The 14,832-nt window shown below is 51.9% G+C and overlaps 5 protein-coding genes across 5 annotated transcripts; 3 read left to right on the top strand and 2 right to left on the bottom strand.

The window, feature by feature from the left end:
• Positions 1-50: 50 nt before the first annotated feature.
• BKA67DRAFT_601674 (DNA ligase I) lies at positions 51-3,489 on the top strand. The gene is made up of 2 exons (XM_046105331.1): positions 51-487; positions 537-3,489. The coding sequence occupies exons 1-2, from the start codon at positions 387-389 to the stop codon at positions 3,427-3,429; spliced, it is 2,994 nt and encodes a 997-aa protein (XP_045962373.1). The 5' UTR covers positions 51-386; the 3' UTR covers positions 3,430-3,489.
• A 1-nt stretch (position 3,490) lies between these two features.
• On the bottom strand, positions 3,491-4,660 carry BKA67DRAFT_557261 (uracil phosphoribosyltransferase). The gene is made up of 2 exons (XM_046102236.1): positions 4,124-4,660; positions 3,491-4,025 (listed from the first exon to the last, which is right to left on the bottom strand). Exons 1-2 carry the CDS (start codon positions 4,407-4,409, stop codon positions 3,640-3,642), a joined length of 672 nt encoding a protein of 223 aa, XP_045962372.1. The 5' UTR covers positions 4,410-4,660; the 3' UTR covers positions 3,491-3,639.
• Positions 4,661-5,934: 1,274 nt separating this feature from the next.
• Positions 5,935-7,557, top strand: BKA67DRAFT_514097 (CrcB-like protein-domain-containing protein; the record flags this gene model as incomplete). Its single annotated transcript, XM_046097627.1, has 1 exon — positions 5,935-7,557. One exon carries the CDS (start codon positions 5,935-5,937, stop codon positions 7,555-7,557), a length of 1,623 nt encoding a protein of 540 aa, XP_045962371.1.
• Positions 7,558-7,905: 348 nt separating this feature from the next.
• Positions 7,906-10,699, top strand: BKA67DRAFT_601664 (YjeF N-terminal domain-containing protein). The gene is made up of 2 exons (XM_046105330.1): positions 7,906-8,240; positions 8,304-10,699. Exons 1-2 carry the CDS (start codon positions 8,129-8,131, stop codon positions 10,379-10,381), a joined length of 2,190 nt encoding a protein of 729 aa, XP_045962370.1. The 5' UTR covers positions 7,906-8,128; the 3' UTR covers positions 10,382-10,699.
• Positions 10,700-12,290: 1,591 nt separating this feature from the next.
• BKA67DRAFT_557254 (S-adenosyl-L-methionine-dependent methyltransferase) lies at positions 12,291-14,067 on the bottom strand. The gene is made up of 3 exons (XM_046102235.1): positions 13,731-14,067; positions 12,756-13,633; positions 12,291-12,681 (listed from the first exon to the last, which is right to left on the bottom strand). Exons 1-3 carry the CDS (start codon positions 13,971-13,973, stop codon positions 12,519-12,521), a joined length of 1,284 nt encoding a protein of 427 aa, XP_045962369.1. The 5' UTR covers positions 13,974-14,067; the 3' UTR covers positions 12,291-12,518.
• Between the last annotated feature and the right edge of the window lie 765 nt (positions 14,068-14,832).

Below are 14,832 nucleotides of genomic sequence, written 5' to 3'. Positions count from 1 at the left end.
TACATAGTACAATAGATTTAGTCCAACGTTAGTGTTTGGCAGGTTTAAGGCAGCATCTCTAGGCTGCCACAGGTCATGGCAATGAGAGTCGGAAGGCGTGAATAATTCATTCCTGAAGGTCGTTTCGTGCCCAACAGCCATAAAGACGAAGCAGCATGTACTCAACTTATCTTTCTGTCGTTGCCCATTTCCCACCCGTACAGATCTCGGTTTTCTGGTCATTTGTTTGGCCTATTTCCCGCAAAACAAAGGACCAGCACAAACAACCTGTCTCTCCATTGATCCTTGCTACACTTGCGACATTTGGCATTCCACAAATCAAAAAAAGGATTTCAGTTTGACACTCTCGTTTGAATAACTCACATGACCCAACTGGTAATATTATCATGAGTCAGCAGAAGAGGAAGACTCGTGATGCTGGTGCCGAGGACGAGGAGTTGCGCCAGTACGCTCCTCATGGTGGCAACCTCGATGAAATCGATGAGCTGTAAGATCCGTGCCATTGGCTCAAGAATATCGCTAACCCACATACTTAGCTACCCAATGAGACCTAGGAACCATGGTCGAACGTTACTATTTTCTGAGCTATTCCAAAACCTATTCAATCCATTGAATGAAAACACGAAGCGGCCATCGGGACCTCAAGCTCGTCGAGGCAGAGGTAACCGTGGCGCAGGTCAGCCGACCCCACACGAGCAACGCAGGCACATCATCGAGAGGTTCATCTCAAGGTGGCGCAATGAGGTTGGCGATGACTTCTACCCAGCATTGCGTCTCATTCTTCCAAACCAGGATCGTGACAGAGGCACATATGGCCTCAAAGAGAACTCTATTGGTAAACTGCTTGTCCGCGTCATGAAAATCGATAAGAACTCAGAAGATGGCTACGCGCTTCTTCATTGGAAGCTGCCCGGTCAGTCCAAAGCAAGCAGGTTAGCTGGCGACTTTGCAGGCCGCTGTTACGAAGTGATTGCAAAACGTCCCATGCGGACGAAGCCTGGCGATATGCGGGTCGCAGATGTCAACGAACTGCTGGATAAGCTGTCTGCCGCATCTGGAGAAGCAGAGCAATTGCCCATTTTCGAAATGTTTTATGACCGTATGAATCCCGACGAGCTAATGTGGCTCATTCGAATCATTCTAAAGCAAATGAAGGTGGGGGCTACAGAGAGGACATTTCTGGGCTTATGGCATCCTAATGCCGAAGCACTATTCAATGTCTCCTCCAGCCTGCGTCGCGTCTGTTGGGAGCTGCACGACCCTACTGTGCTACTGAATGATGATGATGCTAGTATAGCGCTCATGCAAATATTCCAACCTCAGCTAGCTCAATTTCAGCTGTCTGGAACTTTCAAGAGAATGATAGAGAAGCTCACAGGAGACAACAGTAACAACGAAAACATTGAAGCCAGCGAATATTGGATTGAGGAAAAGTTGGACGGCGAGCGTATGCAGATGCACATGGAAGAGGACCCCGATAAGCCCGGCGGATATAGGTTCGGCTGGTGGTCGCGAAAAGCCAAAGACTACTCTTATCTATACGGAACTGGCTATAGGGACCATGAATCAGGACTTACACAGCATCTCAAAAACGCCTTCGCCCCTGGCGTCAGAAACATCGTCTTGGACGGTGAGATGATCACATGGGACATGCAGCTTGACAAGATCATGGCCTTTGGAACACTCAAAAGCGCGGTGATTGCTGGAAAGCGAAACCCTTACGATGAGGTTGGGGCGCGTGCCATATATCGTGTTTTTGACATTGTGTACTTGAATGATCAGGACTTGACTCGATACACATTGCGAGATCGTCGTAACGCATTGGAAAAAGCAGTCCCTGGCGTTCATCGTCGACTTGAACTCCACAGACACACGGTGGCGACCTCTCCAGACGAGATCGAGCCTCAACTCCGGGATGTGATTGAGAGCGCCTCCGAGGGCCTAGTCTTGAAGAACCCACGATCCGTCTACAGCCTCAACCAGCGAAATGACGACTGGATCAAAGTGAAACCTGAGTATACAGACGAGTTCGGCTCTTCAGTGGACGTTGTCGTCATCGGCGCATATTACGGAACTGGACATCGTGGCGGCGGTCACTCCTCTTTCTTGTGTGGGCTGCGTGTGGCGCAAGACGATATCGACCACGGTGCTGATCCAGAGAAGTGTTTTAGCTTCATCCGAGTCGGTGGTGGCCTCAGAGCCCAGGATTACAGAGAGATTGCTGCGAGAACAGAGGGGAAATGGATGGACTGGAACGCAAAAAGACCTCCAGTCAAATATATCGAACTGGCCGGCGGGGATAGACAGTACTGGAAACCAGATCAGTGGATCCGCCCCAAAGACTCTTTAGTGATTGAGGTCAAAGCAGCAAGTTCTGGCCCATCGGAACAATACGCGAAGCAGGTCACGTTGAGATTCCCCAGATTCAAGTCCATTCGAGATAATCGAGAATGGAACACTGGTCTCGATTGGCAGACATTCAATGAGATGAAGGAGCAGGATCTTTTCAGACAGAAGGAAAAGACACTGACCCTCGATCGTGGCCGGCGCCAGGTAAAACGCATCAAAAGGGAGCTCTCAATTGCTGGTCAAGAACCTGTTCCAGCTATCTTTGCCGGTCCCAGCACCAGTGTCTTCGAAGGTCTCGAGTTTTGTGTTTTCAGCGACTCCTCCCAGCCCAAGAAGAGTAAAACCCAGCTGGAGACCTTGATCAAGGCGAACGGCGGCAAAATCTCGCAAAGGGCGATCCCGGGATCAGAGATGATACTTATCGGAGAGAAAAAGGTTGTCAAAGTTGCGAGTCTGATCAAAGCTGGTCCAGTTGATATTATCAGGCCGAAGTGGCTCTTGGACTGCGTGGCCCAGAGCGATGCCAGCAACAACTTCCTGTTACCTTTCGAACCGAGACATTTATTCCATGTTTCGGATGCTATGAATGAACAGGCCCAGGGGAACGTGGATCGATTTGGCGATAGCTACGCTCGAGATCTTGGTCTCACAGACCTCAGAAACCTGCTGCAAGATATTCCCAAGGATGAGGTGGTGAATGAAGCCTTCGACGGCGATGATTTCATGGAGCAGCTCGAAGAGCATGGGCACGATATTGGTAACTTAAAGGGGCACATTTTCAAACGTGTGAAAGCATACTTCGCTACAACCGACAATATCTCAGACATCACAGCACTCAAGTGTAAAAACTGGCTAAGATTTGGATCCGGGAAACTGATTGACGACCCGGAAAGCAGCCTGATAACTCATATTGTGATGATAACTGGTGACGAAGAGACAGCGGCACGAGAGTTTGCTGGTGCATTGCGAAGGACTATCAGTGGAAGAGCACCAATGCCCCGCTTAGTCACACAACAGTGGCTGGAAGAGTCTTGGGAGGAGGGAACACGGTTGGATGAGGAAAGATACGCGCCAAGGTAAGCGTGACGTCAGGCATGAGTTCGAATTGCAGAGATGTATGCGCGAGTGGAACACATGGATATCTCGTGATCTATATTCCTAGACGTTTGAGCTATGTTATTGAAAAACTGTTATGACCTGTGCGCCTACAAGTGCCGGAGGACAATGCGAATTTTCTGACTCAAACTGGAGGTTGCTCGGGCATCGGAGAGAACTTCACAAAAGGCTTTCTTATTTGCCAATTGTCAAGAACAACCGGTCTCCAACGTCACCAACACCTGGCTTGATATAACCGTTCGGTGTCAGGTCGGCATCTACGCCGGCGACCCAGATCTCCACGCCCTCAGGCCACTCTTTCGCTGCTCTGTTGATTCCTTCTGCAGCTCCAATCACGCTCAGTACGATGATCCTCTTCACACCCCATTCACGCAGCGTTTGTATAGCGGCCGCGCATGTACCACCGGTAGCAATGACGGGGTCCAGGATAAAGGCCAGACCAGAGACGCCGTTGTGCTGCGGCAGATTGTTGTAATACTCGACCGGCTCCAGCGTCGAGGGCTCGCGGTACAGACCAAGGTGATGCACGGGGACTGGAGTGGGCAGGAGTGTCTGTATGGCTACAAAACAACAGAAAGACAGATGTGTTAGCCGAGAGACATGACAGGGCAAGGAAGGGAGGGAAAGGGAGAAAGAAAAGGCACAAGGGGGCACGAACCTTCCACCATTCCCAGCCCTGACCGCAAGATGGGCACGAGCGAGAACTGCTGCGGCTCGATCGTTGTCGTGGTGTACTCGAAGCCTATCGGGGTCTCGTCTTTGGGCCCGTCGACTGCTGTGAAAGCCGTGGCGAGCGCCTCGACGCCCAATATTGTAGAGATCTCGTTTATTAGCCCCTTTACATCGCGGGAATGGGTTTGTTTCGATCGCAGCAGACTGAGCTTCGCCCGCAAGCAGGGGTGGCTTGAGACGTGGACATTGGAAGGAAGCGGCGGGGCGGACATGGTGGGTTGGGTGGTGGTCGGGAGTCGGTATATCACGAGACAGTTTACGCAGACGGAGACGGACGACGATGGCAATGGCAATGTACAGTTAGTGTGAAAGTTTGCGAACACAACAACGATCTTAAGGTGTGAGTGTTTTTGGGTTGAGATTGAGATCACATCACGCGCCTAAGTAGCAAAGATGTCCAAGAGCAACAATGCCCAAGTATGCACAATGTCCTGCGGTGTAAGCCGGAGCATGCGATTGGGGGATCTGCTGTGTCATTGGAACGGAAGCTCGAAGCTCTCAGCTGCTGTAGCTCAAGGGACAATGGCGGGGCTTCGGCCGGCTGCGGGGGAAGATAAAGCACCCCTGGCCACTGATAAGGCGCTGGATCCCGAGCTAAACTTGTCACGTTTGTAGAAGACATGGTGCGGACGCGGGACTTCTGGCAGGGTCCTTCTCTAATATAGGCTTAATTCCACCGTCTTGTCTTTTGGTCCACACTCAATCCACATGAGCTTAGCAACGGTAACAGGTTGATCGCGTAACTACATACTATAACTCCAGAGATAAGCACGGAGGCGGCGGGCACAAGTCTGCTTCTCATATTCGCGACCTCCCCTTCCAGTCGTTGTATACATGGTGCAAAAATGGCACAGACCTCGGTGGCTTGTACCGCACTATCTGAAAGAATCATTCATTCCCACACCAGCCAAAGCCAAAACATGATGGTACTTCTGCCACTCTTTATCCTGAGCGAACCAGTACTTGAGCCACCAGCATTCTTGGCCGCATCTGCCTGGTCGGCAAGGAAGCTGAAGATGTTCTTGCGGCCCTTATGATGGTCTGGTTAGTGTTAGCCTCGAGGGGCTGGACGTATGTCGGCGCTGAGAACCAAGTACAAAACTGACAGTGCTACTGATACAACAGACCTCTTGTCTAGGGCTGAGAATACAACATGTCGGTCGAATAAAGCGATTATGCAGTGTCACACTCGTGTACCCCCAGGGCATGATGCAGTGCTCACTCGTTACCCCTGACCCGACTGAACAACTATCAAACTCATTGCGTCCTCACTTCACGATACACAACGCATCAGTGGATCCAAGAGTCGCTATTTTGCATCGAGACGAAGTGCTGGTTGCGCGCGTTCAGATAAACCGTGGCATATATATCCCTGTTAGGTCTAGCGGGGTAACTAAGGTTAATCCTTGGATAAATCTCGATTGTTGCAGCTCTTATGGAGGCACCTAATTTCCTGCCAAGAAAATATAAGCTCTCAAAGGCTATCGTGCTTACTCGTCGTTGAGAGAAGGACGATTGAATAGGGTTTCTCCGGATGCCGACTGGGCGATGCATTAATATCCAACGATCGTGGGCGGACGAGTCTCAGTGGAACTGTACATTTCAGGATTCTGCGGGTAGCCTTGCACGATGACGCAAAGTGATAAACTGCCAGGGATAGCACACAGCCATGACGAAACAGATGGTATAACATCAGGAGATCGCCGCGTTGGAGCTGGAAACGCCTCGCCTTCCGTGATGCCTCAGAGTCATTCGACTGCAGCTCACAACCGCAGCCAAGAATCAATCAATTACGACGTACCATCCTCGTACCGCAATCTTGACGATGCGGTCGACCCAGAGCCAGTGCAGGATAGAGATCAAGGGACGTTACGGCAGCCTATTTCGCGAGAGGATTGCCATGACAAGGAGTCGGAGAAAGTTGTCGAAAAGCAGGCGAATGAGCGGCGCTCAAGGCATGACATCGACCATGGGCCAGTCGGTAGCCGGTACCGCCGGCAGTCTGCCTCAGGGGTCAATTACGATGTTCCGGACCAGTATGTGAATACGGCAGAGGTCTCAAGTACCGGACCGGTACAGAACGAGGATGGAACAGGGCAGTACCAGCACCAATTCCTTGAGGACATGCGTGGTCGAGACCAGGACTACCTCCAAGGCCGAGCACAGCAACATACAGCCGGACCTGGTGCATCGCTGTCAATTGAGGAGGTGGAAACGCGTGGGAAAATGGAGGTTTCCGAATTGGCCACACAGATATACACGGTTTCGTATCTCATCCTTTTCTCGATACTCGGCACCCTCGCGCGACTCGGACTGCAAGCTATAACAAGCTATCCTGGAGCACCAGTCACTTTCAGTTCTGTCTGGCCTAATTTTGCTGGAAGCCTTATTTTTGGATTCCTCGCAGAAGACCGCAAACTATTCCTTCACGAATGGGGCACAGCGACGTACGAACGGCAGATTCGGAAAGCTCAGCGGCAAGCAGACGAGGAATTTGGAGGACCAGGCTCGCGAGCGGTGGAGATAGACCTGGCAGCAGCCAAGAAGGCTCACTTGGCGACCAAGAAGACAATACCAATGTACATTGGTTTGGCCACAGGGTTCTGTGGTTCTTTCACCTCGTTTTCATCCTTCATCAGGGACGTGTTTCTTGCACTTTCAAACGACCTACCAAGCCCGGGTCTAGGGCCGGCTACTGTCCCGCGTCATGGGGGTTACTCTTTCGAGGCATTGGTGGCAGTTATTCTGGCGACGGTCTCGCTCTCGTTAGGCGGACTGTTCGTTGGCGCTCACCTTGCCATTGCTTTAGAGCGCTTCACACCGTCATTCCCGATCAGGCTGACGCGGAATGTCATTGACCGCGCCGCTGTGTTTCTGGGCTTTGGTTGTTGGGTGGGCGCCGTGATCCTGTCTGCAGTCCCCCCGGACCGATTCTCCCATGGTCTCGGAGCAGCAGAGACGTGGCGCGGGCGGGCGACATTCGCGCTGGTCTTCGCACCACTTGGTTGCTTGGGGCGCTTCTACGCATCGCTCTACCTCAATGGCAGGGTGGCCTCTTTCCCGCTGGGTACATTTGCAGTGAACATCCTGGGGACGGCCATACTGGGAATGGCGTGGGACATAGCCCATGTTCCGGACGGCGGGGTGATTGGATGCCAAGTGCTCCAGGGAATAGAGGACGGCTTTTGTGGATGCTTGACTACTGTGTCGACATGGGTTTCCGAACTCGCGGCATTGCGCAGAAAGCATGCCTATACATACGGAGCGACGAGTGTTGTCGTTGCGCTTGCATGCATGGTTGCCATCATGGGCGGGCTGCGCTGGAGCGACGGGTTCGCCGGCTTGGTGTGCTTGCATTAAAAGCGTGGTGGGAAAATGACATTACTGTACGAGCACGTGCTCACATATTTCAAGACGAGGGACGGGAACAAATCAGAGTGAGTTTAGGCTTTCATTGTAAGTTAACTTAGTATGCACACAAAGTTCAGTCACACAGTGACGTGCTTCTGTACCCTCTTGGCTTCTTATTTCCCAGTCGCCGCAGACCCATGCAGAGCCATGTACCTGCTGGAAGTTACCTCCTAGTCTAGTCCGGGCTAGAGGACTCTTATCGATAACGGCCGGAGCTTAGCGCGGGCTGCAAATGTTCCAATGAATGTTCGGACGGCGACGGCGAGCCTAATTAAGAAGTGACTTAACCTTAGGCTAGTCTAGAGAGTGAATTCATCCCACTTTCCTTCCTCCTGATAATCCAACCCGAACCTGCCACCAAAGTCACAGCAGAGCCGACTTTCTTTCACACCTAATTGCCGACCTCCTTGGATTCTCCCGTCGCCGATTTTAGACCTGCAGTCCAGCTCCGGCTCTTGCTCACTACAATCCGCCTTGACCCCCTGCCAAAGCCTCTGCGGCGCACCTCCCAACCGCCATCATGGATTTTAGAGGCCTGCGCATGACGGTGGTGCTCAAGCAGCCCTCCGGGTACGCTGTGGAAGGCATCGTCTCTTCCATTGTCCCTGGTCAGCTGCTTGCTTTGGAGCAGGGTTAGTATCACGTTTACTCCAACCAAACATGTTACGCGGGTGCAGGTGCTGACTGCCACACAGTTCGTGTTTTCAATACTGGCGAACATCTGCCCAGAATCGAGCTCAACCCGGACAACATCTTGGACATCAGAGAGTACCGCGAACCTCCTCCGCCCGCCTACACCACTCCCTTGCCCGAGCCCCTACCGCTCGCCCCACCGACTCAGCCAGCCGGCAATGCCACCTTTCAAGATCCAGCTATTCTCAGTATGGGGCGACCCCCCGGCCGTAAGGATGCCAACATCGGAGAGAAGCGCGACCCCCTGCCGGCAGTCTCTGTTCCTGCGTCGGCCCTTGCCCACCAGACCGCAAGCCCCGTCAATCCCCTGGCACGAAGTGTAGGCGGACTGAGCATAGCGCCTCCCGAAACGGCGGCTTTGGACACGACAGAGGACGAGCTCGCAGGCGGCGCTACGCCCACCGGCCCTGCGCAGTCTGCTTCTGCCAAGGCCGGCAAGAGACCTCGCCAACGCCAACGGAAGAGCGCCAAGGGGACTACACGAAGAGTGGACGAGAACGCGCCGCCATCCGCCTCCAAATCAGCCACCCAGGGGGACGGCTGGCGACAAACACCTATTCTCGAGTCCACCAAGTCCTTCCAGCCCTTCGCCTCTCTGAAGAAGCAGAAAGGCCGTGTTGCGCCGAATGCAGACAATGGCTGGATGTCCGAGGACGTTACCGACGTGCAAGAAGCTGCTGAATTTGACTTTACTGAAAACCTCGCCAAGTTTGACAAGAAGACTATCTTCGAGGAGATGCGCCAACAAGACCAGGTCGACGATGCAGATAGACTCGTATCTCACAACCGTCTGCCTAAGCCGAAGCCAGGGACCGCAGGTGGCAAGAACCTGCACTACACTGAGAATGTGCTCGAACTCCCGTCAGCCCTAGCAGCCCTGAAACTCAAGGAAATGCCCGATGACTTTTGGAAGAGCGAGGCAGATGATGCGACCATAAATGGGGGCGAGCGTCTAAGCGGCAGGGAGGGAAGCGGGAGAACATCTCGCCTCAGGGGTGAATCTCGAATGTCCACGAACAGACGGTCGCGTTCTCGCAAGGCCAGCACCACGCACAGTGTTGTCGGTGCTCCTAGCAGAATAAATTCTGGCGCAAGGATCGCTGTATCTCAGCATCAGCCGCCCACGCCTACAAACATGCGCCCGCAGCCACCTACAGTAGCAAACACACAAGGCTTCTACTCCATATCCACAAACCGCCGTATCGAGACGGTCACCCATTTACAGATGCTGAACATTGAAAACATTTCCCACAACGAGCTAGGTTTCAGTGAAGACCTGATGGCAGAGAACGCAGGCCGGAGCATCTCCGAGATCACCCTGATTGCCCTTGACGATCCTGCTATCCAGCTACGGAACGCCGTCGCCCCAATGCCAGTGACTCCCACTATTGTCATTCTAGCCGGCAACAATAAGTCCGGTGCTCGATCAATCGCCTGCGGTCGCCATCTTCGCAATCATGGCATCAACGTCTTCGTTTGTGTTGTTGGAATTGAGAGAGAGAAAGAGCTGATGGATGAAGTTCGAAGACAAATACGACTATTCCGCAGCTTTGGTGGTGTGGTATCTTCCAAGGCCCAACTATTCGAGAATCTGAGCAAGAACACCAAATCACTGGATGCATCGGCACAAGTCTCCGTCACCTTGATCATCGATGCCCTTCTTGGCCTCTCGATATCTTTTGAGGAACTGCGCAAAAGCGATCAGGCCACGACATATGAGCTGATGGAGTGGGCGAACCGCAACGAGGCTTTTGTCGTGGCCATCGACATTCCCAGCGGCATTGATCCCACGAATGGCAAGGTCAACATCATCGATGGAGCCAAGCTCTACGTGCAGCCCCGTTATGTAATTGCTCTCGGGGCGCCCAAACAAGGTCTACTCAAAGCTGTGGAGCTCGGTGATGAGCAAGCAGACGATATCACAATCGACGAGTGGAAGATCTTCCTTGCAGACATTGGTCTTAGCACAGCTATATGGCGAAAGGCAGCAACGAAGCTCCGTCGGGGTATCGAGTTCGACGGCAAATGGATGATGGAGCTACGTTACCAGCGCCCGCAAACAGATGAAGATCTCGACTAGAAGCGAGTTCGCGTTTCGCTGGGCAATCATCCTACTGGTTCGGACGACGATCTTGGTGATGATCATGATACGAATAAAGATAATTCGTGGCAGTTCTGGCATGGTGTTGATGGCGATGAGAAGTGCGAAAAAGCTGAGCATTGACTGATACCCCCTTATTTTGATTGACACCGCATTTTACTAGGCGTACGTGGGCGGAGAAATCGTCTTGGTTTTCAAGACAGAGATGTCAGTGATATGACTGGCATGCTCATATGATATATGATACTTAGCGCTTATTTTTCAATGATATATACTCGTACGAGTAACAAGCGTTCTTCTTGGTTTATTGATGTAAACGTCTCCCCTTGTCAGCCCTTCCAACCTCTCCCCTGACTGCGACTTAAGAAATTTGCCTAGTATCTGCTTCGAAAAGACATCGTACTGCCCACGGCATAGGACTCGCACTTGACGTTGGCCACGGACAGCTTCTGTTCGATATCATAACGGCAGCGGCTCATCCCAGTATGTCACGTTGATGCGATATATGGTCACAGAAACTGGCACACGCATGACACACGACGAATGTACTCTCCCAAAAGCACTCGACAAGAAAAGTCCCACAATTGTTCGATATTGTATCTGGTTGCACGTCCGATGCTACTCCAATAAACGCATCGGACGTCCGGCAGCAAGTCAACCAAAATCGGCGCCCTTGCATTCATAGCGCGAAAGCTGCAGCGGGAGGGGGAGAGACATGTCGGGCAACGCGTCAAAAGCAGCCGCCGCCAGCACACCGCAAGAGGGCCCGAATTGCATGGCTCGAGATCGGAAGATACCTTGCACTGCCCAGGGATCAAAGATCTCGTCGATCACGTAAACGACATACATTTCAACTAACTATACTTCCTGCCGGTCGCCTCGGCGGGTTGTTTGCAAGCTATCTACACGCGTACGAGCGCGCCAAAGAAGAACGCTTGGTGGCCGGCCGTTGGATTCTTCAACTTGACCTCAGGAGACGGGCTCAGTGGGGCGCCGGACGACGTCAAATGGCAAGGACTAGGTCAGTGGCAGGCACGGAGGGATGAGTGGTATCGGAGACACGTAGAGCTGCGAATCCGCGGGTTCATAGGCATGAAAGACTGCCCGATCTAAGAACTCCTACTGACGGGTAAACAACGTGTCAGGATCACAGTTACTACAGATCGTTCGGGATGTTCTGTCGGCCCATGAGATATCAGCAGAACTTCCGCGTCAGCTGAGGACTAAAGAAGAGGAAGCTACGCTGGACACGGCAAAGCACCCTTCATCCGCGGCGTTGATGGGTGCGGCCGCCGGAAGGCACGTCGCGCTGCATACTGCCAGAGAAGTGTCGCGCTGTACACAAGCAGCCCGAACGGGGGGAGCGCTGTCAAACGAGCAGTAAGTATATCTCTGGACGAGTATCAGCATAGTACGCGTCAGTAAAGGTCCCATGTATTCGGTGAGAGAGAGAAGCAGTTCGGCGAAAAGATCTAAAGGCATAGTCCCCTAAAAAAGATTTAGACAGCTTCTTGCAATGCTCCGAACCATTTCTAGGGACATGGTATAGGTAGATACGATAAAAGGTATAACTTTGCGTTATAGTGAGTGAACCAGTTTTGAATTTCGAATATTAAAGATGCTGAAAATGATGAAAATGCGAGGTCAAAAGAAAGTAGATAGGGAAAACTAGAGGGATGGCTAGAGTCTTGTTTAGAATGGAACTATGTTAGCCTGCCACCCTAAGGGTATACTTTATTGATGGACTTTTGGTCGTGCAGAGGACAAGCTTGACTGGCCTTGAGATAATGTGAGTGATATTTCTCGGTGGTGCAGAATGGCTGTTTTTAGTAAAGATCCTGAAGAACACGTGGCGAATTTACGCACAGATAGTAGAGATAGCAAAATATTTGATGGTATATGCTTGGATTGATGATATGCAGACATCTACGACGAAAAGAAAACATGATTCAAAAGCAACAAGGGGAGTTGTCATATATTACATGTCCTGATTCAAACAACCAATTAATACATCCAGCCTCTAAATTCCACTTGCCAAGTTTATCCGTTAAAGATATCAGCCATTTGTCACTATACGTATTTCACTTGCCGTGACAACTTGGCATGACCAATGATTTCAACCTTCCCAGACAACTTCGATGATCGCCAAAGCAGAACGCGGTGGTGTATCGATAGAAATAATTCTGAATCTCTGGTCCGCTTCCTTAAAAAGGTTCACCCAGTCCGTCCGATTTCTATCCTTGCCATTGAACGTCATCTTCATGATGAGATCAGAGCCCCTGGGTATATCATTAGTAAAATGTTCTGTATTTTGGGTCCAAACAAATCGAAAAAGAAAAGAAGAAAAGCTCACCAGGCAACCTGGCCCTTGACCAACCCCACGCTACCAGGCTCCGGCATACAAGCCTCATTGACGAACACCCTGGATCCTTTCTTAAGCGCCGGTATCTGGTTCCTCAGCATGCGCACGGCGTACTTGTCGGACCAGTTATGGAAGCAATTTCGAAACAAGTACACATCGGCGCCCATGACCACGGACTGTTCCTTGAAGAAATCATACGGCGCTAACCTGAGCCTCCCCTTGAGGCCCTCGGGGACCAGAACGCCATTAATAACTTCGGCACGATCTAAACTAACCGCTTCCCTGATCCCCTGGTACTTCTCCAGCAGCGCTTTGCACAACTCGCCCTCACTGCCCCCGATATCCACGATGCTCTTGGGGCAGCTGCCCTCGCGGTCCCAGCCGCAGTTGTCAACGAAGTGCGCGACCGCGTGGCTGGGCAGCCTGGTAGCCAGGCTCATGCCGCTGGCGACCCTCCGGACCCTCTCCTCGTCGCCGGCGATGGCGGCGTAGAAGTCCAGCCTGCCCTCGGTACCCATGGCGACGCTGGCGGCGGAGTCGCTCGGCTCCTGGGACCCGCCGAAGCGGGCGAGGGTCTCGACCATCTTGACGCTCGCCGGGTTCATCTCCTCGACCAGCATGCCGAGGAAGTCGTGGGTGGGCGGCAGCGCGGCGAAGACGGAGGAGGCGGCCGTGTGATGCACGAGACCCGTGCTCGGGTCTTCGGAGAAGAGGCGCAAGGATATGGCCATGCGGAGTAGCCGTCTAAGATCATCCTCGGGCAGGCCGCATCGCCCGGCGAGGGTCGTGTAGGTGACTGACTCGTTGAGGCCGAGTTGCTGGGGGATGCGGAAGCGGTACAGCGCGTGCATTGTCGCGTTGGTCGCGGGCTGTTTACGTGACGTTGGTAAATGCGTCCAGCTGTTGTTTCGGTTTTCAAGAGAAAGATTACGGAAATAAAAATCAATAGGAAATTGATAGACTTACAAGGGGTAGCAACATCGAGAAGAGGTGGCCCATTGGTCCCAATACTAGGGCGCGGAGCTCATCGAGGGCTTCGACGAGTTCATCACGGGTATCTTCAACCTCTGGTGACAATGGGAGAACTAAAGGAGATCCGACGGTAAAAGATGGTTGAGGGTGCCCATGGGACTCTAAGGTATTTACGATGGAGGCCGAATGGCTCTGGATTAGTGCTGCGAGTTCTGAAAGTGATCTTGACACTGACATGATGGGCTCAAATATGATTGTTTACTCCAGCTTGGATGGTATGGCAGTGAGCCAGTTAGTTTTAGACGGCCCTTTTTATATATATAACGAAAAGTTGTACATGTTCCATAGATATGGAGATTCAATCCTTCCGGCTTATTCTCCACTGCCGGAGCCGACCTGGGGCTGCCTCGGGGTCGGAGACCGGGGAATGGAAATCGGACAATTGTGGGACGCCCATCTAACCTAGAAACCAATATACTAGTCCATTTTTCCCGTTGTGATTTCCGGTTGAGATTGACATACTTGAATTGATTCAATAAAGCCAACTCAACATTGTGCTACTGTATCGCCATCCCTGCCCACGAAGTCCTCCTTGTGAGTTATGCCTCAAAACGCTGCTTGCATGGCTGCATCGAACATGCTAGATTTTCTGGAACAAATAGGACTAGGTAATTCCCACGAGCGACCTTTTTAGCAACCACACTACTCCATAATATTGTGTAAACATTTTCGAGCTGCTTGTATTGGTGTTTCCGGTATTCTACTGCTGACTTCTCATATCGGAGTTATCGATAGAAACATCCACATCAGTCAGCCATTCATCTCAGAGGCGGTTCAACATGACCTCAATATCTCACGTCAACAGGGTATTAATTTCTTCTCCTTAAGATAAAGACCACGCTCAGATTGCAGTGCTAGATTGGCAGCACACACAAAGCAATAGTAGGCCATAGACAGCAAACAACAAAACAAACGTTCACATGGTCCAGCTAAGCCACGTGCCCTATGCATGAGATGCTATCCCATTAAAAGCTGACAGTGTTGATAGAGTCGAAGTTCGTTGGATCCATGGTCATGAAGTCAAGCAGATCCAACC

This window comes from Truncatella angustata, assembly GCF_020726525.1.
Source record: "Truncatella angustata strain MPI-SDFR-AT-0073 chromosome Unknown BKA67scaffold_2, whole genome shotgun sequence".
NCBI classification, from domain to species: Eukaryota; Fungi; Ascomycota; class Sordariomycetes; order Amphisphaeriales; family Sporocadaceae; genus Truncatella; species Truncatella angustata.
This window is presented reverse-complemented; position numbering and strand designations above follow the sequence as displayed.

Bases quoted from the DNA above. Each gene is read 5' to 3' on its own strand.
- BKA67DRAFT_601674 (XM_046105331.1), top strand. From the start codon at position 387: ATGAGTCAGCAGAAGAGGAAGACTCGTGATGCTGGTGCCGAGGACGAG. The intron at 488-536 runs GTAAGATCCGTG...CCACATACTTAG, and splicing joins CTCGATGAAATCGATGAGCT to CTACCCAATGAGACCTAGGA.
- BKA67DRAFT_557261 (XM_046102236.1), bottom strand. From the start codon at position 4,409: ATGTCCGCCCCGCCGCTTCCTTCCAATGTCCACGTCTCAAGCCACCCC. The intron at 4,026-4,123 runs GTTCGTGCCCCC...GTTGTTTTGTAG, and splicing joins AGGGCTGGGAATGGTGGAAG to CCATACAGACACTCCTGCCC.
- BKA67DRAFT_601664 (XM_046105330.1), top strand. From the start codon at position 8,129: ATGGATTTTAGAGGCCTGCGCATGACGGTGGTGCTCAAGCAGCCCTCC. The intron at 8,241-8,303 runs GTTAGTATCACG...ACTGCCACACAG, and splicing joins GCTGCTTGCTTTGGAGCAGG to TTCGTGTTTTCAATACTGGC.
- BKA67DRAFT_557254 (XM_046102235.1), bottom strand. From the start codon at position 13,973: ATGTCAGTGTCAAGATCACTTTCAGAACTCGCAGCACTAATCCAGAGC. The intron at 13,634-13,730 runs GTAAGTCTATCA...TCACGTAAACAG, and splicing joins TCTCGATGTTGCTACCCCTT to CCCGCGACCAACGCGACAAT. The intron at 12,682-12,755 runs GTGAGCTTTTCT...TGATATACCCAG, and splicing joins GTCAAGGGCCAGGTTGCCTG to GGGCTCTGATCTCATCATGA.